Below are 27,749 nucleotides of genomic sequence, written 5' to 3'. Positions count from 1 at the left end.
GAATGTCGGGTAGTTTGCATACTCCTGAATGGCAAACAGGTCTAGCTGAGGAGTCCCCCCCCATAGGCAGAATAGGTTCAGTACTACTTCCAGATGAAGATGCCACTCGTCATTGACTAGACAACGCTGACAGATTGTCTGCATATACGCTGAGCACTCCAGCTAAATGATTTGCTACTACCCAATTCCAGTGGTCCTGAGCCCAGGACCAGAGTCATAGAACTTTTCTACAGAGAAGAGACAATCTTATTCCCCCTTGGTTGTTGATGTGCCACATCAGTCATGTTGTCTGTCAATACCTAGACAGACTGACTGCAAAGTAAAGGGAGAAAAAAGCCTGGTGAACCAAACATTGCCTGCAATTCTAACAGATTAATGGGTAAAATCTGTTCTGGAGACCACAGGTCTCTGATCTCCAGTTCCTCCAAATGAGCTACCCTGGAAGTGGAAGCATCCGTAAATACGGGCGTCACCAGTGGAGGAGGTTGAAACTGCTTTCCTTGAGAGAAGTTGCTGTTCACTATCCACCAAAGTAGATCTATTGTAGTGTATCTGCAGATCATGATGGATGCTTAGAGATCTCCATTGCGCTGGTACCACTGCCGTCAAGGCACCACTGTGGGGCCTCGTGTGCCACCATGCATGGTGATAACAGAAAGCAGGAGGCTTGCTGGTCAAGCAGACAAAGAACTTTCAGGAATGGAATGATTCTGCCATTCTGAAACACCTGAATCATAGCCTGAATCTCTTGAACCCTCTGAGGAGGTGAAGGCTCAGCTGGATGTGGTGTCCAGTGCTGTTCTATGAACAGGATGCGCTGAGACAGCACCAGGTGAGATTTAGGCTTGCTGATTGATTAGCTGAGGCCCAACAAGTGGGTTGCTACCTGCAAGTGTTGAGACACTATCTCTGGTGAACTGTCCTTGATGAGCCAATTGTACAGCTAAAGGACTACCACTACCTCTGGTCTTCTGAGGTGTGCCAATACCACAGACATCACCTTTGTGACGACTCGAGAGGCAGAAGTGAAGCCAAATGGAAGCACCACAAACTGATAATGTTGGGATTCTACCATGAAGCAAAGATGCATCCTGTATAATTGCAGGTTGGGAATATGGATGTAGGCATCCTGTGGGTTGACAGACACCATGCAGCCTTCGGCTTCTAGTGCATGGAGAGCCTGAGGTAGGGACAGCATTTGTAACTTTGCCGGTTTGGGGAAACATTCAGAATCCTGAGGTCTAGGTTCACTACTCTGTCCTTTTTGGGGATCAGGAAGTACTCAGCTTCTGCTTTGAAACCAACGCCACTGTGCGATTTACGAGTAGGGATTGGACTTCCTGTTGGAGAAGCTGCTTTGTTCCTGTGGGGGTGGGGTGAAACTATCAGAAGGTAGGGTATACCCTTTTTCCACAATTTGCCATACCCAGGGGTATGAAGTTCTGCACCCTCCATCGATGTGGAACTTGAGCCACCCTTACTCCCACTAGTATAGTGTTGTTCAAGAAGGGAAAACTAGGGCTGCTTTCCTCCATTGGCAGAGGAAGAAAAGGAAGGAGGAAGTGGGAGGGATCACTATCTTCATCTAGCATGCTCTCAAACCTTTGCAAAGGGGGTTTGATGTCTGTTGTGTTTGTGCTCTTGAATATTGTTTATCCTCGAAATGAGAACCCCCTGCTGGAACCACAAAATCTTTTAAACTGATGGTAGTCCTTAGTCTGTGATTGAATACCAAGTGATCATGCTGTGGCGCTACTCTGAGTCGTTCTAAAGCAAAATCTGCTTTTGTTCTAAAAAGTTTGGAATCGTCAAATGGTTTGTACATGGGAGTATTAGGCACGTCTTGTGAAAAAAGTTAGTTTCTCAGCCAAGCATGGCGGCAGACTGATATTGATGTGCCCATAGCTCTTGCAATTGAGTCAGCAGTATCAAGCCCGATTACGGCTTGTCTAGCTACAGCATGACCATCATTAATTAGTTCAGAGAAATTACTCTGGCTTTCTGTAGACAATTTAGGGATGATATTTTGTGCTGACTCTAGCAATGCATGAATATATCTGCCTAATAGGCAGGTCACATCCAGAATTTTTTTTTTACAAACTCTGTCCGGAGGGTAGATAGGAAGGAACCTGGAGTATGTTTAGAAGAGCAAAAGGCTTGGACTACCAAGCTCTCTGGAGAGTCGTGATGATAGGAAGACTGGGTCTCCAGGAGCAGGTTTGTAACGTTGACTTACCGATTTGGAGACAGCTGTTACAGTGCCAGGTTTGTCAGATATTGCTAGGATGAAGCAGCGGTTCTGAGGCTGCATCATGGAATGTAGAAGCTCAGTTAATATGCTAGACTTCAATTTATTGGTTGAGAGGGGTAAGACTAACATTTCTGCTACCTTGCGCACCACTGAATAAGATGTCACCTCAGGAGGAGGAAGACCTGTTAGGGACAAGAGTTTCCACTCTGGGGAATGTGTCCAGACCTCTTGCTTTCTTCAAGTCCTCGATTTCCTGGTCAGGTGATAGCTGGTTATCCTCATCACCTGCATCCTCTTGACAACAGTCTCAAAAGAAGAAATGTTCCTCCTACAACCGCCTTTGTGCCTCTCTCCGAGATCGATTAAGTGGTATATGTACCTTGAGGAAGCTCTATGGTAGGTTTGGTCACCAGTGTTGTCAACGGTGGCCTCTGTGGAGAAGGGTGAGGCACCTGTGGCATTAGCTGTAGTGCCATCGGCACCGGTGGAGAGTATCTCTCCAATGAGGTTATAAGAACCAGCTGAGGTGACGTCACTTGTGGTGTTGGAGACGTGGGAGCCAGAGCTGGAGTCTGCCAGGGATACTGGGCCAGCGGCTTAAATGGTAAGGTGGGTGCTTGCTGGTATTGCACTGGAACGCCTCACAAGGAGTAGGCCCCTGGGGCCTGTAGGTGCTCCAGATGGCATCAGGACTCTATTAAAGATGTTTAACATGGCATTGAGAAATAGTTTTGCATCCATACCCGGAGTTGGACAAGGAGGGTATTTGATATCATCCTTGGGTCGAGGAAACAATGCTGCAGGATTTATCAGTTCCAGTGGAGACTGTGCCTGACTTGGACTCGCAGGCACCGGAGCTGTTGCGGAGTTGTCAGAGATGTCAGAATCTGCATCTGGGTGAATTCTTGATCTTTGTCAGAGTGGTTGACTGGTCACTGACTTTGGAGACTTCTCTTTGGAAGCTCTATGATGGGAATCATGGCAGTGCTGCTTCTTATATATTTTCTTTGAAGATCTGAAAGTATGAGGCAATGTTGATCTTCAACTGGATTCTCGTAGACCTGTTTTTTCATCCTGTGCTCTGGCCATGAAAAGTTTGGCTTCTCTTTTCTTTAAGGTTTTTGGATACATCTGTTGACAGTCTCTACAGGCATCAAAGGCCGATTTCATGAGGGTCATCTGACCATCACAATCTCGACATGGCTTAAATTCAGACTTCCTCAGCAGTGATATGGCTCGAAAAAACTGCACCAAAAAGCTTTGAATTTAAAGAAAACGTCAATAAGTTGACAGAACTCCTGAGGAGAGTTGAAGGGCTTGTGTCGTGTCAAAGGTGCAGAAAAAAAACTGAAGTCATTTCATCAACGGGTGCTTTATGGCTCAGGTGAAATGCTGCAAAGCTGTGTGCGAGCCGTCTTGAAGCCAGCGCGCCCTATTGGTGTGGGAGAGCTATTTATAAATTTATGTGGGCAAATGCATCTATCAAACTTTATTACTGGTAGATCTGCTGGGCCCTCACCAATATAAAAAATAAACATTGGCTAAAAGCAAAAAATCCCACTTTATGTACGGATGTGTTCATTGTGAAAAGGAAGATTGCCATCACTCACATTGAAATTAGCCAATGGGTGAAGTGGGCTGACCCACTGCCTCACATTGCATGCTATAGTGGTGGAAAAAAAATTGGAATGACAGACTGATCTATTTGGAAGGCTGGCTGAAAGCCTCTATAAGTATACTAAATATAACTTTAGTGAAATAAAAAGTTTTTGACCAACGCCAGACTGAAATAACTGTCAGACTCACTTGATTGGGCTTTAAGCCAATGACGAAGAAAAAAGCATTCATCAGAAGATGAATGTCTTAGCATTTGCCAGTTAAGAAAGCAAAAAGAGGCACGCCCACAGGCACGCATTCGGAATAAAAGGTATTTGGTTTGAAAAGAAACAGAACATGAACTTTCGTTATTACCTGAAATGAAAAAGAACATTATTGCTGGTGAAGATTATGTGAATGCCAGATGCTACTGCGAACTAAAGAATAGAGGCTTACTGAGCTCAGCAAGTAAAACTCACAGAACAGGACTGGCAAGGACACACCAGAGCAGCCCTGGGAGGGGGGCTCCCGGGGAAGGATTGGGTCACAATGAAAAAAATACAATTATAAAATAGTAAAAGCCTCAGCACTGCAGACTACTGTTTTCTGTAGCAGTTCATATCTGCAATTTGCCTTGGGCTCATACCAAGGCCGATGGACAAACTCTTTAGCCAATGGGTGAACTAATCTCAAACAAAGTAGCAAATGGCTGCGATTCACAAGGAGACCGAGCGAAAGAGTGTGTGTGTGTGTGTGTGTGTGTGTGTGTGTGTGTGTGTGTCTCGTCAAAGAGCTAAAACGGTCTGTAGGGAAGACCTAAAAACTACGCATGTTGTGTATTTTGACTTACCCATTTCTAGCAGATTGCATACAGCCCATTAATTTGGACCACTAATCCTTCTAGTCCAATCTCCAAGAGTTCTTCAAAGGTAAGAATTGAAACTGTGCACGTTTTTAATTTAGTTAGTGGTCAATAAATTATTACACTAGTTGTTGAGCAAAGCAAAACTTTTTTATGGAATCTGACTTTGCTTTCAATACAGCACATCAAGGACTACACATAAAATTAATACATCATCATCAAATGCAATTGGAAGATGTCCAAACAAATGTTATCAAGCAACATTCCGGTATTTAGATAATTCTTTGGGATGATTTTGGGCCTGGTGCGTTTCTGCTTGTTGATGTGCATCTTTGTATGTACTTGAACTCCCTGCTTCTCAGCTTAAACATATAAACGGCTAAATCATTCCATGGACAGCCATATTCATTTTAAATTATGTAAACACACCGTTAACCCAGGCATGTGATCCTGGTCACAAATCATTCACTGACGCCATATGGTCCAATGAAAAAGGGTCTTGTGAGTGAACAAGTAGCAAAATGCTCACTTACACCAGACAACATTTTGCACTGCGGGGGTAACATTTTGGTGTAGGTTTTGCTTTTTTCCTTTAAAATAAACAGAAGTCAAGTACAAAACAGGTATGGATTTTGGCAAGGCTTATGTAGTATTCTCTTAACAGTTACTTGTACGAAATCAAACCGTACACATGCAAGGACACCATGGCATCGCCATTAACATGTATACTTATATTGTGCAGCAGGATGTCAGTATACTGGGGACCGACTTTATCTTTTCGAATGGGATGGAAAAGCAAAGTGAAAAGCTTGTTTATTCTACCTCCATATAGAGTTTTTGGCATACATTAATGCACATGCTCAAGCTTTGGTCCCTGAAGAGATACTTCAGAGGTCCCCACATTATCTGTAAGCAGGGTCTCTTGTAAACCGAGAATAAGGGGTTAGTACAAGGACACAGTATTGCACTTGCAAGGTATCCGACTAACAAGGGACACCAACTTGTGATGACCCATAGCCAATTTAAAATAGAAGGCAATAATTATGAACAGACCTACTCATCCCTAATTTTCTTTAAATATTGTGTTAAAATGATGATTCTCTTGGAAGCTACTGATTTGTTCTGCCACTGCAGTTCTTCAGGAACAAACATTTAAATCCCAGATGAAGTGCACTACGTACAATGTGCTTAAAGCCACGTTACACACAATTATTATACCCATTGAGGAGCATACTTCCATAGGGAGTATAGTACAAATTAACTATGCATCTTTCATTGTATCTTGGTGGCAGCTTCATGGATGGATGTCGCAACATAGTCCAGGTTCTTTGTGGTAAGCCCACACATGTTAATTCGTCCACTGGCCATTAGATAGATGTGCTTCTCTTTGATGAGGTATTCAACTTGCTTTGCTGAAAAAAATAGATACAAATATAAGAAACGTGTACATGCTAAAGTGTCAAAGAAAACTAAAATGTGTGCAGGAATGTTCCTAAATTGCCCATAGACACCTACTGGATCCTGTACTAGTGCTAAACAAATGGTTTTGAGGAGGAATCCCAAAAAAAGTCTACTTACTATTCAGGCCCGTGTAGCTGAACATCCCGATCTGTTCTACAATATGATTCCAGGTTCCCGGTGTCTTAAGCGCCTCCAACCGGGACTTCAACTCTGCTCTCATGAGTAACACTCTGTCTGCCATGGTCTTCACATTATCCTTCCTGTTGTGAAAAAGGGAAACAAATTAAAGTAAAGTAGAACTGTCAATTGATTGGATGACAAACTCCAACACCCTTTTTGGTTCTGTAAATCTTTTTAAATGCCTTTCACAGGCTATCATAATAATTATACAGTAACATGAAAAACAAAATGTCCCTTGGCATAGTGAATTTAAAGGGGTATTTTTTTCACTGGTTTTCTCAAACAAGCCGTGCTGTAGCATGTTCGGCTTTAATAAAAGAGTGATTTAAAAAACACACAAAAAAAGCATTGGTCGTCCACGAGTAGACCAGATATGAAGCGAGCTTCTAACGAAAAATGCAAAGTTTGTCTTTTTCACTCTTCAATCAGTCTCCTCTGGTGAAGCAGATGCCCACTGCTGAGCCAGGTCTACACTCCATGCATGTACACATTATTACATAAACATTAAATGCTCAAAAGGCTCAATAAAGCCATTAGTTCTTACCACTCCGCAAACAGCTCGGGGTTGGTTAGAGTGATGGCCACAATGCGAGCTCCTTGTGATGGAGGGTTTGACCAAGTGGTGCGGACAATTTTTTCCAACTGAGAAAGGACACGGTTAACATTGTCAGAGTCCTTCCCAACAATGGTCAGGTTTCCAACTCGCTCATCTGCAAATCAAATTGTAATTTAGCTATAAAATCCAATGAAAACTATCTTCACATACAGTAACTAGTCCTTACTCTTGATATATTAAATTCTGAGTATAACAAATATTAACTTAATCAACAAATTATTTTTGTACCTTTGAAAGTGCAAATTCGGATGGATAGTCCATCTGCAGATTTCTCACCCCAAGAATACCCCAAGGCGCAAGAGCCTGTAGCTCACTCATGCGATGGGCTGAGGTCATCTCTATGAGAAGTGTTTTGAGAGACAGCAAATAGGTAAGGATAGTTGTGCATCGACCCAAATGGGGGCACACATCAGTAAACTGAGAGCCAAATTAAGGTCCCACTGTGGCATTTTAAATGTGTGGGTGGAAACATATGGCCCAGACCATTAAGGAAACAAATCACAAGAACTGGATAATGGTGGCACGGTGGCACTCATTCTATTAGATTTGAGTGCCGCCTTTGACACCATACCCCATGAAACTCTGATTCAGACTCTAGAAGGAATAGGGGTGAGCGGTACAGCGCTGGAATGGTTAGAACACTTTCTGTCAGACAGGTCGTTCCAGGTTTTCTCCAAAAATAATACCTCCAACATTCTGACCTCCCCATATGGATTGCCCCAGGGGTCAATCTTGAGCCTGCTACTTTTTAATATTTATATAACTCCTTTAGCGAAAATAGCAGAAGAAGCTGGCCTCACAATATTCTCCTATGCGGATGATACACAGCTGGTGTTCTCCCTGTCAACAACAGATAAGGCCAACACCTCCTCTCTCCGCTCCGGGCTGCAGAGAATGGCGAATTGGATGCACACCAAGAAATTAAAATTAAATGGGGAAAAAACCGAGCTGCTCATTTTTGGAGAACAAAAAGAGCTTTGGGGACCAGCCCATTGGCCCACGGAAATAGGCCCTACCCCGGTTATCGGTGCAATCAGCTCGCATCCTAGGGGTGATAATTGATGATAAACTGACCATGCGCTTGCAAGCAGCCAAAACAGCATCTATTTGCTTTGCCATTCTAAAGTGGTTGAGAAAAATCCTGTGGCAACTCCCTAAAGAGGCGCAAAAAACTGTAGTCCAGGCCTTGATTGGCTCTAGATTAGATTATGGGAACATCTAATACCTAGGTACAAACAAAGAGATCATGCGTCGGCCACAGGTCGTCCAAAATGCGGCGGCTAGGGTACTCCTCCACCTCCCTGGGCGGATGCATGTTTCTGAACATTTACGCAACTTACACTGGCTCAAGATGGGCAATAGAGCTAAATTTAAAGCACTGTGTTACATGTTCATAATTAACACAGGGGAGGCCCCAGATTACCTATGTAAACTGGTTCATAAATATACCCCCTCCCGAAACCTTCGCTCGTTACATCAGGCGAGATTTGTTGTCCCTAGGTTTAAACGGGTACGAATGGGCGGACGCTCTTTCGCCTACCTGGCGCCGGTTCTGTGGAACTCGCTCCCGCTGAAACTGCGTCTAGAACCAAGCTACAGAAAATACTGGAAAGGTATTCAGGCATGGCTATTCAACCAATAATATTTACCCCTCCTGGTAAAGTACGGATCCAAGGTGCCGGGAAACCCTCAGGGTAGCTGTTGCGCCATACAAGTTTAATAAATAAATAAATAAATAAATAAATAAATAGGTGATTTAAATAGGGCGATTGGTTCGACAGAAAAAAAAGAGAGAAAGGGTGACAGATAAGGGCCTACCGCAATTGGTTGCTGAGCGTAACACAGCACAAAAAGGAAAACCTCCAACAACTTTGGCTGTAATGGACCTGCATAGCAAGAAGTAAACTAGGCAACAACCCTCTCCCAGCACCTGTTTAAACTGTTTTCATAGAAGAATGCTTGGCTGCTAGAATGACATTCACTACTTTGGCCAGAGATTGAAAGTAGTCATCTGTCGGTCCTCAATCTTCATGCATGGAGGTGTAGATTGCACAAAACCAACTGAAGTATCCTGCTCTGCTGCTGAAACAGAAGATCCTTACGAAGTAGCCACCTGACCAGAGGCTCATGCCAAATACTTACAGGTACCACAACCTCTACCAGGGAAAACTGGAGATGGGATGACTTGGTCCTGGTCGTTCTTGACCTTCTTCAGAACTCTGGGTAGGCAAGGGAGCAAAGGAAAGAGGCCTGTGCTCCACTGTAGACAGAACAGTCTCTGTTGGAGTATCCATGGGAACTCCAGTGGTCAAAGGTTCCGACAAGGCACACTCTCTGCAGTGGCAAATCAAGCCAGGGTTCAGACCATTTCTGCAAAAACACCTTGGGTCACCTCTGTGTGCAGGTGCCATTTATGAGCTGCTATGCATAGCCAAATGAGTTTGTTTGCCCTGGTGTTCAAAAATATATCCAGGTGGTTCACAACCCTCTCGACTTGTCCAGTTATAGAGGCATTACCCCCAGTCACAGGACCCAGGACCTCACTCCACCCGGAGTGTTGCAGTACCTATTGGCGGTGATGTCAGTGAGAACCTGGAGCAGACTCCCTTTGATAACCAGTAGGAGGCATTCAACTTCAGGTGAATGGCCTGCAACGCTAGCAGGTTGATTTGGAGGGGGTTCTATGCCAGAGACCAGAGTATTCTGATCTTCAACTCTCCCAGATGACCTCCGCAACCGACCAGTGACTAGTCTGTCACCATCGTCAATTGTGGTTATGATAGGGAGACGTCTGCCACTGGCCCAATTGCTGCTCAGCAATCGGCACTGTAGATCTTTTGTAGTCTTCTCCAAAGACTGGATGGAATTAGGCAGGCTGTCTGGTGTTGAGTTGACTGAGAATTAAGATCTCACTGCAGAGCCTGCATGCGCCATCTGGCATGGTCGGCAAGGAAGATACAGGACATCAAAAAGTCTCCGAGCCTTTTTCACGGAGACCGAGGACAGAGGCTGAAACATCAGAATTATAACCTCAATGTCTTGAACTTCTTGAGGCGGAGGCAAGGCTTGAAACAGTACAGTATCCAGGATGGCTCAGATGAACTGAAGCTTCTGCAAAGCAGTAAAATGTGACTTTGGCGAGTTGATTAAGAACTCCCATGATGGTCTGCCGTTGTGTGCGAGTAGTCTACAACTGAATGGCGAGCCGTCTTTGGATAGTCATTGAGGTAGGGGGAAGTTTGGTATGCTCAACTTCAAAAGCTGCACTGTCACCACCTTCATCGCTTTCTTGAACACCAGAGGGGCACTGGTTAGGCAGAAGGGGAGCATGGAGACATAAAAAAGCTCTTTGCTCAACTTGAAATTCAGATAATACCTGTAGGTCTACAGGATATGGGAATGTGAAAATAGGCATTCAACAAATCCAGCTCTACCATCTAGTTTTCTGGATTTAGGGCCACTAGGACTTGGGCCATTTTGATCATGTCCTTTTTCAGGAAGAAATTGAGGCAGCAAAGATCTAAAATAGGATGAAGTCCTCCATCCTTCTTTGTCACCAGGAAAGAGTGGGAGGAACATTCAGTCCCATTCAGTCCCTACTTCTGATGACGGGACACTCCATACCACCTTTTTCCAAACAGCCTGGACTTCCTGCTGATAAATAGCAAAATGGGACACCAACAGCAATTCTCCTGAATGTGGAATATGCAGCAAATCAGAGAAGAATGGTAGGGAATACCCTTGCTGAATTATCTGAAGCACCCATTTTTTGGATGTGATGCCATGCCATCCATGGAGGTATTACTGATTCTGCCTCCAATTGGGTGGCCATGTGCTGCTGAGGGCAAATGAAAGCAGTTTGAGGGTAGCAGGAAGGGTGGGAGAATAAGCAGTGCACTGCTCCTGAGTTTCTGGACGTTGTCGGCTGGATCCCCGACCCTGGTCTTGAAAGGATTTATGTGGGGGGTGTCTACTGCAGTGAAGATGGGCCTTGGCATTTTCTTTGCACAAAACTCCTTCTTAAGTGTAAAAAGGAGCAATACTGTTGGGGATACAGTCGCACAGGTTCCGAAAGGCAGAGGGAGTGCACTGCGGCCCTGCTTTCCTTGAAACGCTCCAGGGCCAAGTAGGCCTTCACTGAAGAGAAGGGTGCCATCAAATGAAGTATCCATAAGTGATGTCTGAATGTCAGCTGAAAATCCTGTGGCTCTCATCCATGCGTTGCACCGGAACACCAGACCGGTACAGACTGCTCTGCCACAACAGTGGTGTGAAACCCAGAGCAAATGTTATGTTATGTTATATAATTTGTTAAGCGCAAACAGCTGCCCCAGCAACGGAGCGTCCCGGCGCTGACCTAACCAATACCAGAGGGGAGGGGGGGAACCAATAAAGGACTTAAATGACAGAGAAAAGATGGGTCTTAAGTGCTTTCCGGAAGGCGATCAGATTGGTTTGGGCACGGATGTGTAGAGGCAGTGAGTTCCATAGCTTAGCTCCTAGAACTTTGAAGGAGCGTCCACCCTGTCTGCAGAGCTTAGTTCGGGGGATCATCACAAGGTGTTGTCCCAAAGAACGCAAGTTGCGCTGGGGTGTGTATGGTGTCAGAAGTGGGCGTAGGAGTTCAGGGCAGTCGGCTTTGAGAATTTTAAAAGCCGTGGTCAGGGTTTTAAAACGGATCCGAGATTCCACAGGCAGCCAGTGCAAATTGCGAATGGTGGTTCTGGCAGAGCACCTGCGTGGGAGACCAACCACAGCTCTGGCGGCCGAGTTCTGGATACGCTGCAGTCTTGTAAGTTCAGCTTTGTTTGCTCCTAAGAGCAAAACATTGGCATAATCTAGCCGGGCAAGAATCATAGCTTGCATGATGAGTTGACGGGTTTTGGAGTTAAAGAATCCGAGTATGGGATGGAGGCTCCTCATGAGACCCACACACGTGGCTGCCACTTTCTTTGTGTGGGACTGGAAGTTTAGCGAGGGGTCGAGCCAGACTCCTAGGTTTTTGACCACTTCTTTTGGCACGGGAGTGGGGCCAAGCACAGAGGGCCACCAGTGATTGTTCCAAAGGGTAGGGTTTTTTCCCAGGAGGAGGACCTCCGTTTTCCCTGCGTTTAGCTGCAGGCAGTTGAGTGTCATCCACTGTGCTACTGCCGCGAGGCCATCTCTAAATTTGGTTGCCGAAGGTGAGGGACCTTCAGAGAGTGTGATGACCAGCTGTGTGTCGTCAGCGTACGACACCAGCGTAAGGTCCCACTCTTTTGCTACCACTGCGAGAGGCTGAACGTATAGGTTGAATAAGGATGGGCTAAGCGCCGACCCCTGGGGAACTCCTTGCCCGATGGAGTGGGGTTGAGAGATGTAGGGAGGGGCTGAGACTTGGAAGGATCTGTCCTTTAGGAAGGACTGGAACCAATCAAGGGCTAAATCGCCAATCCCAATGGCCTCAAGACGTTTCAGCAAGATGTTGTGTGAGACCGTGTCAAAGGCCGCGCTGAGATCCAGCAGGATCAACGCGGCACTTTGACCGGCGTCTAGGATTCCTCGAAGGTGCTCCGTGGTGGTTAGCAGGGCCGACTCAGTGCTGTGACCTGGTCTGAAGCCGTTTTGGGAAGGGTCCAGGACATGGTTTTGCTGCATGTGGAGGGATAGTATTTTGTTGACGTGAGCCTCAGCTAGTTTTGACGTCCAGGGGAGCAGGGAAATAGGTCGGAAATTTTCAGGTTTATTGGGATCCAATCCTGGTTTTTTTATGATGGGTGAAACCCAAGCAGATTTCCAGCAAGTGGGGACCATCGCTGAAGAAAAAGAAAGATTGAGTATTTTGGCAAGCGGGGGGAGAAAGAAGTCAAGTGATTCCAAGAATTTGGACGGACGCATGGGGTCTGCTGGGGAACCAGACTTGACCTGTCTACATAGTTTAGCAAGGTCGTCTAGGGATATATCAGGTATTCTTAGCAGTTTAGAAGTCTCTGCCGTTAAATGAGGAATGCTGAGGTGCGTAGCATCGTCCTGTGGAAAGGACGCGTAGATCTTCCTCACTTTTTCTGTGAAAAAGGTGGCAAGGTCCTCGCATTGTTTCAGGGAGGTGATGCAGGAGCCTGGATTGGGGATATTCTGGAGGTTTTGAACTAGGTTGAAGATGGTTTTGGTAGGGTTGGAACTACTTTCGATTTCCTTTGCGTAAAAAGAGGCTCGGGTAGTGCGGATCGCCTTGTGGTAGATGCGAAGTTTAGATAGATAGAGGGTTTTGTTAGTATCTAAGTATTCTTTCCTCCATTCGCGTTCGGCTTTTTTGCACTCTTTCCGTAGCATTTTAAGTGCATCGTTGTACCATGGGTTAGAGGGGGAGCTGCGGGCTTTAGTCAATTTGGGCGGAATTAAGGCATCGAGCCCTGTGACTATCCATTCGCGGAAGGCGGCGTAGACTGTATTAATATCCCTATTTTCTTCGGGGAGGTGGAATTCACCTAGGTGGTTGATGAGGTCTCCGGAGATGAGTTTATGCCAAGGTCGTTTGTGGCAGGAGTTGGCCGTGCTTTTGGGGGGTGGTTTTTTTCCCATAATAGTAAGTTTGACAAGAAAGTGATCAGTCCAGCCCATAGGTTCAGGGGGGTCCGCCGTGACTTCCGAAAGGTTCGAGAACACGGGATCCAGTATGTGCCCAGCGGTGTGGGTAGGGGAGTGAACCAAGGGGTTTAGCTGCAAAGCCGTGATGTCGGCTAGCAGGTTTTTGATAGTGGGTCAGTGGAGGAGTCAAAGTGAAGATTGAGGTCACCCAGGATGGTAAAGTTGGGGGAGGAAACTGCCAAGCTGTGTGCAAGTTCCAAGAGTTCCTCAATGAACCTGGTGGAGGGGCCAGGAGGCCGATAAACGTAAAGGCCAGAGAGAGTGAATTGCGGGCAGGTGGCAATCTTGAAGCGTGCGCATTCACAGCCCCAGATTTCTTCCTTGGTAAAGGAGCAGTTATATATGGTTTTGTACACAACGGCTATTCCTCCGCCTCTAGAGTCTCTATTAACCAGTTTCATAGAGAAACCGTTAGGCAGCGTGAGATTTAAAATACTGGTTTGATCGTTATGGAGCCAGGTTTCACATAAGAACAGAATGTCTGGATTTTCGTCCATAATGAGGGTGTTGACTTCTGCATGGTGTTTTACAAGAGATCTGACATTCAATTGCAGAACTCGGAGGGAGGGTAGTTTGGGTATCGCTGCTGTACCACTTACCAGGCTGGGTAGGGGTGTTGCAAAGTTGCAAGATTCACACTGGAGTGCAGTTTGTCCGAGGTGGCCTTTGAGCTTGTTACATATAGTTTTGGCGTTTAGTGCGTGGAGACGATTTCTGTCATAGCTGACTCGATGAGAGGGATTTTGTACAGGGGGACTGGCGAGAGGCGATGTCTTGGCGATGACGGGCGCAGACGGGCTTGCCTTAGGCGCGCCTTCGGCGCGCAAACGGCGCTCCCGCTGCGCTCGTCCGCTGCGCTTCCTGTATAGGCACATATCACGGAAAGGGGAGGGCGTGGCCTAAGGTAGGCGTGGCCTCGTAACCTCGCCGTCAATGTCGGCAGGCCGGTGATTTTGTCAGGAATATGTTGCAGCGAGAAGCGCTGTTCAGGGGGTATCTGGTGCTCGTTTCTGGCAAGCCAGGTGAGTGAACGAGTTTAAAAGCAATTGTACAGCGAAATTTAGGTGACACAGAAAATACAAATTTTAAAAAATGGTGGACTCCCGGCTTCCGCCTCAGGAGTAGTCAGGATCTGATTTTTGTGGCGCTGCGAGCGGAGTTATATGCTCGGAAGGGCGGTGGGCGTGGCCTAAGGTAGGCGTGGCCTCGTAACCTCGCCGTCAATGGCGGCAGGCCGGTGATTTTGTCAGGAATATGTTGCAGCGAGAAGCGCTGTTCAGGGGGTATCTGGTGCTCGTTTCTGGCAAGCCAGGTGAGTGAACGAGTTTAAAAGCAATTGTACAGCGAAATTTAGGTGACACAGAAAATACAAATTTTAAAAAATGGTGGACTCCCGGCTTCCGCCTCAGGAGTAGTCAGGATCTGATTTTTGTGGCGCTGCGAGCGGAGTTATATGCTCGGAAGGGCGGTGGGCGTGGCCTAAGGTAGGCGTGGCCTCGTAACCTCGCCGTCAATGGCGGCAGGCCGGTGATTTTGTCAGGAATATGTTGCAGCGAGAAGCGCTGTTCAGGGGGTATCTGGTGCTCGTTTCTGGCAAGCCAGGTGAGTGAACGAGTTTAAAAGCAATTGTACAGCGAAATTTAGGTGACAAAGAAAATACAAATTTTAAAAAATGGTGGACTCCCGGCTTCCGCCTCAGGAGTAGTCAGAATCAGAAATGTGTACTTCCCGGCATCCTAACCATCTTGAATAATTTGCAAAAGGCTGCTTTGTAGTTATTTGAGACTGTTGCGCTGACCATAGCCCATTATTCATATAAGCATCATGCCAGGAGGCAGTTGACATTTAATGAGCAGAGAGCAAGGCTGGTGGAGGAAAACATCCTTTTTCTGAATATCTTGATGCGTTTTGATTCCCTATCTCCCAAACTAGAGGAGTAGTAGGGATAGAATGAGGGTTTAGCTTACTTGTACATGCTTGGACAACCATGCTCTCATGCATAGGGTGTTACATTAGGAAAGGAGGGTCACCAGAAGCAGGCCAATGTCGTCTGACTACTTGTCTATTGACTGGTGGGCAAGAGCATAGTTTGGCCCAAGTGCCCATTAATGTATCCGTCAAGGCTTTATTAAAAGGGGAGAGTGGTTCTGTGGAAGTCTGCCCATGTAACCGGACCTCCATAAGGACATCTGTCTTAGCTTCAACAGATGGAAGTTGTAGGTCTAGAACTTTGGTAGCCTGTCTAATCACTACAGCAAAGGAGGCCCATGTGTTCAATCCAGTATCTGGGAAAATGTATAGGCCACTAGTGTCCTAAGGGTCCATGAAAAGGTTGCCCTCATCATAATGATGGGCCAAATCATCCCCATCAATTACAGTACCACAGTATTGACTGTGGTCCGAATACGAGACAAAAGGTATTCAAAGCTTTATAGGTGGGGTAGTGTCCTTTCCGAGTCAGAATGAGGTTGACTGGCTATGCTAAAAGTTGGGGATGGCACAAGTTTGGTTGAGATCATGATAGGTTTGCTTCAGAGTCTAACAAGACAATAGGTTCCTCCTCCAGCATTGCCAGTATTAGTGTCAATGCACTAGGGGACCGGGCTTGGACGGTGGTGCCAGATTCAAAGTCGGGCTAGACATTGGCCCCCAGAGTCGGGCTCGATCCTACAGCAGAATCAAGAAGGACAGGCTGCATAAAGAAATTCACTGACGGTATCCCATCTAGACTCCTCCTTGGATCCCTAAGGCCTGAAGGCGAGCCAGGAGCATGCCAAAAACGCACATCATTAATTCCTTGAAAGCATGAACTTGTTGCAGCATCATCAATAGACATGAGAATTCAAGTAGTATCAGGTTAAGCTGTGGAACTGGTTCCTCAGTGGGGAACTGGGATAGAGACCGAAAGACAACTTGACATCCCTGCACCTTCTCAGGACAAGAGTGACAGGACAAAAAGGAATCATGCTTCAACTTCTTATGTTTCTTCTTTGATTTGAACTTACCTGACTACTTGGAATGTGAAAAGGACCTTTTGCAGGAACAGCCTTAAGAACAGGAGTGAGTCTGCGTCTTCCAGTTCAACCGGGACCGGCTCATATGAGCTTTCCGGTGGTGTTCAGGACAAAGCTTGGCTGTGTAGTCCTGGATCATCTCGGATTCATCCTGGAAAGGTCTGCACAGGTCTTGCTTGTGACAGTCCCTACAAGGTTTAAGTCCTGTAGTTTTCGGAGGAGACATATTCCCTTGCACACTTTAAGAACATTTTCAAGAAAATAAATTGTCAAAAAATTTGAAATCGGTTGGGGATGAGCTCCAGATCCAATTATGTATGTGCAGAAAGTAAGGCACAGACATCCGCAGCAAGGTGTGGTGCATATGTAAGGCTCAGGTGTCACTTTGGGGGCGGAACAAACTTGATGCAGAGGTACACGAATCCACCTGCTGGTGCATGGGAGGAATGCGGAGAAGAATCTCTGGACAAGGCGCCTGGGGTGTTTGCAAGATGAGGAGTCTGCAGTTAGAAGTATCCTTCAGAAAGCAAGTGTTCTAATTGAGGTGCTTTGTTCCTTTATCAATCATGCACACACATCAGCAGTTAAAAAAAGCATGAGGATGGGGAATGCGACTTGCATTCCTATATTAAGTGACACTCACTTTTCAGTTCTAAATAATATTGTGTGGGGGTGTTCTACCAGGGTAGTTCTTGAACCAGGGAGAGAGGGGAGGTGAAAGTAAAATCAATACATCTACTACCTAGGAGTATTAGAGTTACAGTTACATAGTCATTTTTTTCATACTACTAAATCCTGTTGCTAAAGCAATGGAAAGAAAACTCAATCCACTGGGAAAAGTAGCCCTCGAAAGTGCCTTACCAGGTATTACTGCTATGAACACACACAGTACATACGCATTACTGCGCCTCAAATGAGTAACAGAGCATGAAAATTTAGCAGCAGCCTCCTGTTGAAGTATGAGCCTCGAGTTCACTAGTGGTAAATCTACCGAAGAAGGAAACATACTTTATCCAGATGAGACATTTCTGTTTTCATTTGTGCAACATTTATTTGCCTCTGGAGTGAGGAGTGACCAAATTCTTCGAATAGGGAAAACTTACATTGGGCAATTGTACTTTAAGGAAGCACAGTTTTTGCAAAATGTAGGGTGTATACAAGGTGAAATGAACAGGTTTTACAAAGAGAATCTTGAAATAAAACCAATGTGTTGCTAATACAGTAGTTTATGAAGGTTGGTCAACCCAAGACCCCAACATTGTGAGACTCACTGTATAATCCAAAATTCTTGGAGAAGGATTGCGCGCAGAACAGCTCAAATCCCTGAGAGACGAAGTAACGCACAGCCCAGGCATCCTTATCCAGGCTCCCGGAGGCAAAACCTTGATAGGCCGAATCAAAGAATGCAAAAAGGTATTTCCGCTGTATTTGGGAGAAGGAGGAAGAAGAGGGAACAACGTGGTTACCTAAACAGATCTTCAATAATATTATCTATAGTTCTATAATAGCGAATAATACACATTTCATTATACGTGGCCGGTTTAGAGTAAGTGTTGCACATGAACCTGTTTCACTGCATTGAGATGGGTTATAAAGACTTCTCCAATCAGAGATTTCCCATTGTGCTGAATAGACACTGGAAACAAAGAAACTTTACATAGTGAAGCCCAGTCTGGACTAAGAGAAAAATGTGACCGTTTTCTGATATGATTTTAAGTTTAAAGGATAACGTTAATTCTTTTGTACACCATTATAAAAACTCACACTAAGTACCCAAACTTTCTTTCAATATTTCTCGACATGGATTTAATTTTAACATAACAGATTTAGGGCATTGTATAGAGGTTGGTGGACAGGTACTTCATCATAAACGTCACTGATATCCCGTACACCTTATTACAAGTGCACTTAGATATAATGTGTTCGTAATAAGATGGACAGAATATTCTCATCTGCCAAGATCTAAATCAGGCCACACTCATGATCTGTGAATCTCCTGCCCATATTCCGCTCCTACGTCACCAATGTGCTGCCGAAAAAATAGACTTTGCTTGTTTTTTTCCGGAACGAACAAGACACCTATATGTTCCCTTTAATCGATCTACGTTCTTCACCCAAACATTACAAGCACTTAACTTTGAAACCTTACCTCCTCCCAGATACCACTTTTCACAGCCAGGCTTGAATTCTTATGTCTTAAATAACTTGGGGGTTGAGCCTGCGCTAGCACAAGCGTCTTGCTGGCGAGACACTCTAGTATACAGAAAAGGGCTTAAAGTCCGCCCCTTTCTTACTATTTGTTGGCTTGATTGGCACTCTTCTTTAAAGCCTCGTAATTCATCAAGGTAAGTCTAGCCCCTTAATTGCGCCGAACGTTCCGCGCTAGCGCGGAACGTTCTATTGAGCAGGCAGGGCCGCGACGGCCAACAGACGTGCGCAGCACTACAAAGGTAGTGCACGCGGCGGCCGTTGGCCGTCAGAAGCAGCCATGAGGCTAACCTAATTTCTGTTTCTCTCTGTGGAGCAGGGGCCAAGCACTGATGGACTGAACTTAATCAGTGCCCATCCGCTGCTTCCGACGTAATTGCAAACAGAAGGCGTGTAACTGGCAAAAAGGTGCCCAACAAGACAAACAACTGCAAAGGTTTATTTTATACATTTAACTTTATTTTCTCACTTGGCTCTCAGGTTTTTTTTTGTTATTGATTGTGGGGGCTGTTCTCGGAGATGAGGATTAGGTCATTGCAAAGTGACATTGTTTTTTATGTGTAATGTCTGAAATTATGGTTTAACACAATCGTGCAGTAGACCTCAATCTACCCCACCACTCCAATACACCCCAGGCCAATCCAAACCAGTCACCCCAATCCAGTCCGTCCCACTCCCTAACAATCTGCCCCACTCCAATCCGCCCCAATGCCAAACAATCTGGCCCGCTCCAATCCCAAACAATTTGGCCTGCTCCAATCCCAAACAATTTGGCCTGCTCCAATCCCAAACAATTTGGCCGCTCCAATCCCAAACAATTTGGCCCGCTCCAATCCCAAACAATTTGCCCCTCTCCAATCCCTAACAATCTGCCTGCTGCAATCTGCCCTAGTCCCAAAAAATCTGCCCGGCACCAGTCCCAAACAAACCCCCCCCCCCAATTCAAAATGATCTTCCCCACTCCAATCCAATCCACACCACCCCCAATCTCACTCCCGCCCCTACTCCAACTCCACCCCTACTCCAACTCTGCCCGCCCTGCTCAGACCCACTCCGCCCCGCCCCACCCCACCCCACTCTACTCCTACTCCTACTCCACTCCACTCCTCCCCCACTCCAATCCACCCCTCCCCAATCCAATCCAATCTAATCCAATCCAATCTGCACCCACTCCAATCCACCCCTCCCCAATCCAATCTGCCCCAATCCAATCAGCCCCCAATTCAATCCAATCCGCCTCCAATCCAATCCAATCCAATCCGCCTCCAATCCAATCCAATCCAATCCGCCTCCAATCCAATCCAATCCAATCCGCCTCCAATCCAATCCAATCCGCCTCCAATCCAATCCAATCCAATCCATCCGCCTCCAATCCAATCCAATCCGCCTCCAATCCAATCCAATCCGCCTCCAATCCAATCCAATCCAATCCGCCTCCAATCCAATCCAATCCAATCCGCCTCCAATCCAATCCGCCTCCAATCCAATCCAATCCGCCTCCAATCCAATCCAATCCGCCTCCAATCCAATCCAATCCGCCTCCAATCCAATCCAAACCGCCTCCAATCCAATCCAAACCGCCCCCACTCCAATCCAAACCGCCCCCACTCCAATCCAATCCACCTCCAATCCAATCCAATCCGCCTCCAATCCAATCCACCTCCAATTAAATCCATCTGCCTCCAATCCAATCCGCCCCCACTCCAATCCAATCCAATCCACCCCACCCCACCAATCCAACCCACCCCGCCCCCACACCACTCCAATCCAATCCACCCCACCCCACCAATCCACCCCACCCCACCCCTCCAATCCACCCCACCCCACCCCTCCAATCCACCCCACCCCTCCAATCCACCCCACCCCACCCCACCCCACCCCACCCCACCCCACCCCTCCAATCCACCCCACCCCACCCCTCCAATCCACCCCACCCCACCCCTCCAATCCACCCCACCCCACCAATCCACCCCACCCCACCCCTCCAATCCACCCCACCCCACCCCACCCCTCCAATCCACCCCACCCCTCCAATCCACCCCACCCCACCAATCCACCCCACCCCTCCAATCCACCCCACCCCTCCAATCCACCCCACCCCACCAATCCACCCCACCCCTCCAATCCACCCCACCCCACCCCACCCCACCCCAATCCACCCCACCACTCCAATCCACCCCACCCCACCCCACCACTCCAATCCAATACACCCCACCACTCCAATCCAATCCAATCCACCCCACCACTCCAATACACCCCACCCCTCCAATCCACACCACCCCTCCTCCAATCCACCCCACCCCACAACTCCACCCCACTCCACCCCACCCCACCACTCCAATCCAATCCAATCCACCCCACCACTCCAATACACCCCACCCCTCCAATCCACCCCACCCCTCCTCCAATCCACCCCACCCCTCCTCCAATCCACCCCACCCCTCCTCCAATCCACCCCACCCCTCCAATCCACCACACCCCACCCCACCCCATGGATTTACCTTGACTCGAATGACGAATGATTTTCAGACCACATGCTGGTACTAGTGTGCCTCCTGCCCTAGTTACCCATTTTAAACGAACCCGCCGACGGACGCTCCTCGTGTAGGGCTCCTAGCAGTTTTTAAAACAATTGTATATTATTTTAATTTGTTTGCACTATAATTCTGTTTACACTGTAATTTGACTACTAAATTTATTGTGTACGAGTGTAGTGCTACTAGAGGCGCGATCCTTGTTCCACCACCGATGATTCGGCTTGTTGTGGAGGGTTAGACCGCCATACTGGGAAGGGCTACATCTGACTTCCGAGTTGAGAGGTTAGCAGTCTAGCTGCTCGCCTACTCTGCTATTTAAACTCGTGGCTTAGCTCCTCACATTGGATTTACCTTGACTCGAATGATTTTCAGACCACATGCTGGTACTAGTGCGCCTCCTGCCCTAGTTACCCATTTTAAACGAACCCGCTGACGGACGCTCCTCGTGTAGGGCTTCTAGCGGTTTTTAAAACAATTGTATATAATTTTAATTTGTTTGCACTATAATTCGGTTTACACTGTAATTGGACTACTAAATTTATTGTGTACGAATGTAGTGCTACTAGAGGCGCGATCCCCGTTCCACCACCGATGTTTCGGCTTGTTGTGGAGGGATAGACCGCCATACTGGGAAGGGCTACATCGGACTTCTGGGTTGAGAGGTTAGCTGTCTAGCTGCTCGCCTACTCGGCTATTTAAACTCTATGCCCCCACGGAAGCGCAGCGGACGTGCCGAGAGCGCGCCAAAGGCGCGCTTAAGGCAAGCCCGTCTGCGCCGGGACCGGGCCCAGGGCCACCCCCCCCTGTGCGAAATACATCTTCACGCCAAGCCCCACTAATCCGGTACACTGTTGACCAGTTAAGAGAAATAAACGTAAGTGTCTTCCCACACCATTGCTCTCCTATGTTTTGTATGTCACTATCTACACCTCCCAGCACTCCTTGCCCCACATGTCTTTTTTCACTCCCAGATCTCTGCCCACCTACTCAGTCCTCCCATTCGAAACTAAGGCCCCCTTATTCTGCTGCCCTCATGAATGCACGATCTTTACCTAGGCACAACTTAAAAATCCGGGAATAAATTACTAACTTAGACCTGGATATTCTGTTTATCATAGAAACTTGGGGTGATGCGGCCTCTGGACCAGACTTTTGCTCAGCCACTCCTGAGGGCTTTCTTGTATCCAAACTAGACAGACCCTTAGGTAGGGGCGGGGGACTTGCCATAGTCCATAAAGCTAAGTATCGCCTAAAAACCGAACCAATGCCCGCTCTAACCAGTGAGGTTCTTAAGTTCTCCATTATACTTAATAACAACCAAGTCTTTAGGGGCAGTCTTCTTTATCGACCTCCAGGCCCACGCACTCATTTTCTCTCCAATCTCGGCGAGATTTGTCGGATTGCACAGTCCTGGGAGATTTTAATTTCCATCTTGAATCTCCCGTGGATAAAGATACGATTCAACTCATTGCCGATCTGGAAGCACTAGGACTACACCAACTAGTCACAGTCCCGACCCATCAAGCTGGCCACACCTTGGATGGGCTGTTTACCAATAACTCTGCTATATCACTAACTAAGGTGCTACCTCTGACTTGGTCAGACCATGATGCAGTCATTTTTAGTATTAAAGCACATAACCCTAATCCAGCACAATCTAAATCACAATCAGCGCAGAGTATCCGTGACTGGAAAAACTTAGATCTTTCCCTGTTTACCCAATTACTCACTACTCCCCCTTTTGAGACTCCTGCCAACTCTAATCAGGAGTCTATAAAATACCACGATTGGCTCCTGGACGCACTCAATATGGCGGTGCCCACCAAGTTAATTTTTCCAAACAGTTCTACTAAATCTGCTAGATGGTTCTCAGAGGAACTTAGACTGCAGAGGCAGCACTGCAGGAACCTTGAGAGACATTGGCGAAAACACTATAATCCTCACGACAAACAAAGCTATAAAGCTGCCATAGCCATTTACAAGCGTGCCATAATCTCTCATAAAAGGGCTCATTACCTATCCCAGATAGAGCTCGCACAAAATTCCTCTAGAAAACCGTTTCATATAGTTAACATCTTATCCACCCTCCTCTGTTTCTGCAATTGAGCCATCCCAAGACCTCTGTAACTCCTTAGCTGATTACTTTACTAGCAAAGTCACCAACATATATGCTACCTTTTCTTCATTAGCCCATTCCAAAGGCTCTGACCCTCGACCCATTTCTACACCGGCTACTGGTCCTACTCTTTCCCAGTTTCATCCTGTCCTCGCTGAGACAATCAACAAATACACAGCAACCGTTACCTCAGGCTCCCCGCTTGACCCGTGCCCTCCATCGGTACTTAATTTACTCAGTGGACTCATCACACCTCCTCTAACCGAGATTTGCAATTCTATATTCCTTACGGGTGAGTACCCACAGATTTGGAAGAAAACAATAATTAAACCTCTGTTAAAAAACCCTTCACTGGACCCTTTAGAACTAGCCAGGTACAGACCCATAGCCAGCCTTCCTTTCCCAGCAAAAATCTTTGAAGCACTCATGAACCATCAACTCTCAGATTTCATTGATCAACATCACTTGCTGGATGATACCCAATTTGGATTTAGAAAAGGCCATGGGACAGAAACAGCACTGATAAAGGCGGCTAATGAGATCAGAACAATTTTAGATCACAATGGGGCGGCTGTACTCATATTGCTTGATCTCTCCGCCGCCTTTGACACGGTCGATCACTCCATCTTGATCGACCGTGTCTCAGCACTGGGGGTTAACCATCTAGCCAGAGACCTTATAGCTTCCTTTCCGGCCAACCGCTCCCAATCTGTGAAACTTGGTACTTTCTACTCGCCCACATCCACATTACCCTGTGGAGTACCCCAGGGATCCTCGCTAAGTCCAACACTATTTAACATCTATGTGTCGGACCTGGCGAGGGTCATAAAAGCTTATGGGCTGAGTCCGACTACCTACGCAGACGACACCCAATTGGTGTTGGCGGTCCATAAGAATGGTTTGGCAGTTGCATCAAGATTCCAGAAAGCTATGCTAGCCATAGGCTCCTGGATGCTGATGAACTGCCTAAAACTAAATTCGGATAAGACAGAGGTGATGACCTTTGGCAACCTGTCCCCGGTATGGTCTGACATCTGGTGGCCCACTGACTTCGGCCCCCCACCAGCACCGGTTGCCAAGGTCAGGAACCTTGGGGTCATATTCGACACCAAATTAACATTTATCCATCATGTTAATACTGTGACCTCATCCTCTTTCTTCACCCTCAGAAAAATCTAAAAACTACTTCCCTACTTACCTCCAGCTGCAGGAATAACACTGATAACCACTGTAATATTTTCAAAACTGGACTATTGCAATGCCCTCCTTCTAAATGCCCAACAGCAGGTTGTGGATAAACTGCAATTGGTCCAAAATGCGGCAGCTAGGGCACTTCTTTCCATCCCCAAATACCAATCCGTTTCGGCGGCCATACGTCAACTGCACTGGCTCAGAGTCATAAGCTGCATAAAATTCAAGGCCCTCTGTATTGCATATAAGGCCATCCACAACTCAGGTCCTCAATTTTTAATAAATGCCTTCAGGATTTACACCCCCAGCAGGTCTCTCCGCTTGGCATCCAACTTCCTTCTTCCTCTTCCTCGCACCAGAACAGTTGCTTGGGGAGACAGACGCTTCTTGGTAGCCACGGCGAGGCTATGGAATACTCTCCCTCTCTCCATCAAAACCAGTCCAACCCTTTTATTTTTCGAAAACAGCTGAAAACGTGGTTCTTTGATCAATAATTTCACTTTTCATTATTTCCGTCAACGTATAATCCTCTGCGCCGAGACACCTTTGGGTATTTGTGCGCAATACAAATTTAATAAACATAAACATAAACCCCTCCAATCCACCCCACCACTCCAATCCACCCCACCACCACCACTCCAATCCACCCCACCCCCACCACCACCACTCCAATCCACCCCACCACCTCCAATCCAATCCACCCCACCCCTCCAATCCAATCCACCCCACCAATCCAATCCACCCTACCCCTCCAATCCACCCCACCCCACCCCTCCAATCCAATCCAATCCACCACTCCAATCCACCCCACCACCACTCCAATCCACCCCACCACCACCCCAATCCACCCCACCACCACTCCAATCCACCACCACCACTCCAATCCACCCCTCCACCACCACTCCAATCCACCCCACCACCACCACTCCAATCCACCCCACCACCACCACTCCAATCCACCCCACCACCACCCCTCCAATCCACCCCACCCCTCCAATCCACCCCACCACCACCACTCCAATCCACCCCACCCCTCCAATCCAATCCACCCCACCCCTCCAATCCAATCCACCCCACCCCTCCAATCCAATCCACCCCACCCCTCCAATCCAATCCACCCCACCCCTCCAATCCACCCCACCCCACCCCTCCAATCCACCCCACCACCACTCCAATCCACCCCACCACCACTCCAATCCACCCCTCCACCACCACTCCAATCCACCCCACCACCACCACTCCAATCCACCCCACCTCCAATCCAATCCACCCCACCCCTCCAATCCAATCCACCCCACCCCTCCAATCCAATCCAATCCAATCCACCCCACTCCAATCCAATCCACCCCACCCCACCACCACTCCAATCCAATCCAATCCACCCCACCACCACTCCAATCCAATCCACCCCACCCCACCCCCCACCCCTCCAATCCAATCCACCCCTCCACCACCCCTCCACCACCACTCCAATCCACCCCTCCACCACCACTCCAATCCACCCCACCACCACCCCTCCAATCCAATCCACCCCTCCAATCCAATCCACCCCACCACCACTCCAATCCAATCCACCCCACCCCACCACCACCACCACTCCAATCCAATCCACCCCACCCCACCACCACCACCACTCCAATCCAATCCACCCCACCCCACCACCACCACCACTCCAATCCAATCCACCCCACCCCACCACCACCACCACTCCAATCCAATCCACCCCACCCCACCACCACTCCAATCCAATCCACCCCACCCCACCACCACTCCAATCCAATCCACCCCACCACCACCACTCCAATCCACCCCACCACCACCACTCCAATCCAATCCAACCCACCACCACCACTCCAATCCAATCCACCCCACCCCACCACCACCACTCCAATCCAATCCACCCCACCCCACCACCACCACTCCAATCCAATCCACCCCACCACCACTCCAATCCAATCCAATCCACCCCACCACCACTCCAATCCAATCCAATCCACCCCACCACCACACCACTCCAATCCAATCCACCCCACCACCACTCCAATCCAATCCAATCCACCCCACCACCACTCCAATCCAATCCAATCCACCCCACCACCACTCCAATCCAATCCAATCCACCCCACCACCACTCCAATCCACCCCACCACCACCACTCCAATCCACCCCACCACCACCACTCCAATCCACCCCACCACCACCACTCCAATCCACCCCACCACCACCACTCCAATCCACCCCACCACCACCACTCCAATCCACCCCACCACCACCACTCCAATCCACCCCACCACCACCACTCCAATCCACCACCACTCCAATCCACCCCACCACCACCACTCTCCACCCCACCACCACCACTCCAATCCACCCCACTCCAATCCACCCCACTCCAATCCACCCCACTCCAATCCACCCCACTCCAATCCACCCCACTCCAATCCACCCCACTCCAATCCACCCCACTCCAATCCACCCCACTCCAATCCACCCCACTCCAATCCACCCCACTCCAATCCACCCCACTCCAATCCACCCCACTCCAATCCACCCCACTCCAATCCACCCCACTCCAATCCACCCCACTCCAATCCACCCCACTCCAATCCACCCCACTCCAATCCACCCCACTCCAATCCACCCCACTCCAATCCACCCCACTCCAATCCACCCCACTCCAATCCACCCCACTCCAATCCACCCCACTCCAATCCACCCCACTCCAATCCACCCCACTCCACCCCACTCCAATCCACCCCACTCCAATCCACCCCACTCCAATCCAATCCACCCCACTCCAATCCAATCCACCCCACTCCAATCCAATCCACCCCACTCCAATCCACCCCACTCCAATCCACCCCACTCCAATCCACCCCACTCCAATCCACCCCACTCCAATCCAGCCCACTCCAATCCAGCCCACTCCAATCCAGCCCACTCCAATCCAGCCCACCCCACTCCAATCCAATCCAATCCAATCCAATCCACCCCACCCCACCCCACCCCACCCCAATCCAATCTAGCTTCTTATTAAGGGGATATATATGCCACCGTTAAGTACCTGTGAAGGAGGGGATCTGCATGGGG

At 47.9% G+C, this 27,749-nt stretch overlaps 1 protein-coding gene across 1 annotated transcript in view; it reads right to left on the bottom strand.

The window, feature by feature from the left end:
- Positions 1-4,840: 4,840 nt before the first annotated feature.
- GOT1 (glutamic-oxaloacetic transaminase 1) overlaps positions 4,841-27,749 on the bottom strand; it is a 102,484-nt gene continuing 79,575 nt past the window's right edge. Inside the window, exons 6-9 of the mRNA XM_086922603.1 lie at positions 17,879-18,029; positions 6,895-7,060; positions 6,288-6,430; positions 4,841-6,121 (exon numbers count right to left, since the gene is read on the bottom strand). Of these exons, the coding sequence (XP_086778729.1) occupies positions 5,982-6,121; positions 6,288-6,430; positions 6,895-7,060; positions 17,879-18,029 (600 nt within the window). The 3' untranslated portion in view covers positions 4,841-5,981. The remainder of the gene's footprint in view (positions 6,122-6,287; positions 6,431-6,894; positions 7,061-17,878; positions 18,030-27,749) is intronic.

This window comes from Lissotriton vulgaris, chromosome 5, assembly GCF_964263255.1.
Source record: "Lissotriton vulgaris chromosome 5, aLisVul1.2, whole genome shotgun sequence".
Taxonomy (NCBI): domain Eukaryota; kingdom Metazoa; phylum Chordata; class Amphibia; order Caudata; family Salamandridae; genus Lissotriton; species Lissotriton vulgaris.
Note: the sequence above shows the minus strand (reverse complement) of the source record. Positions and strands in the feature narration are given on the sequence as shown.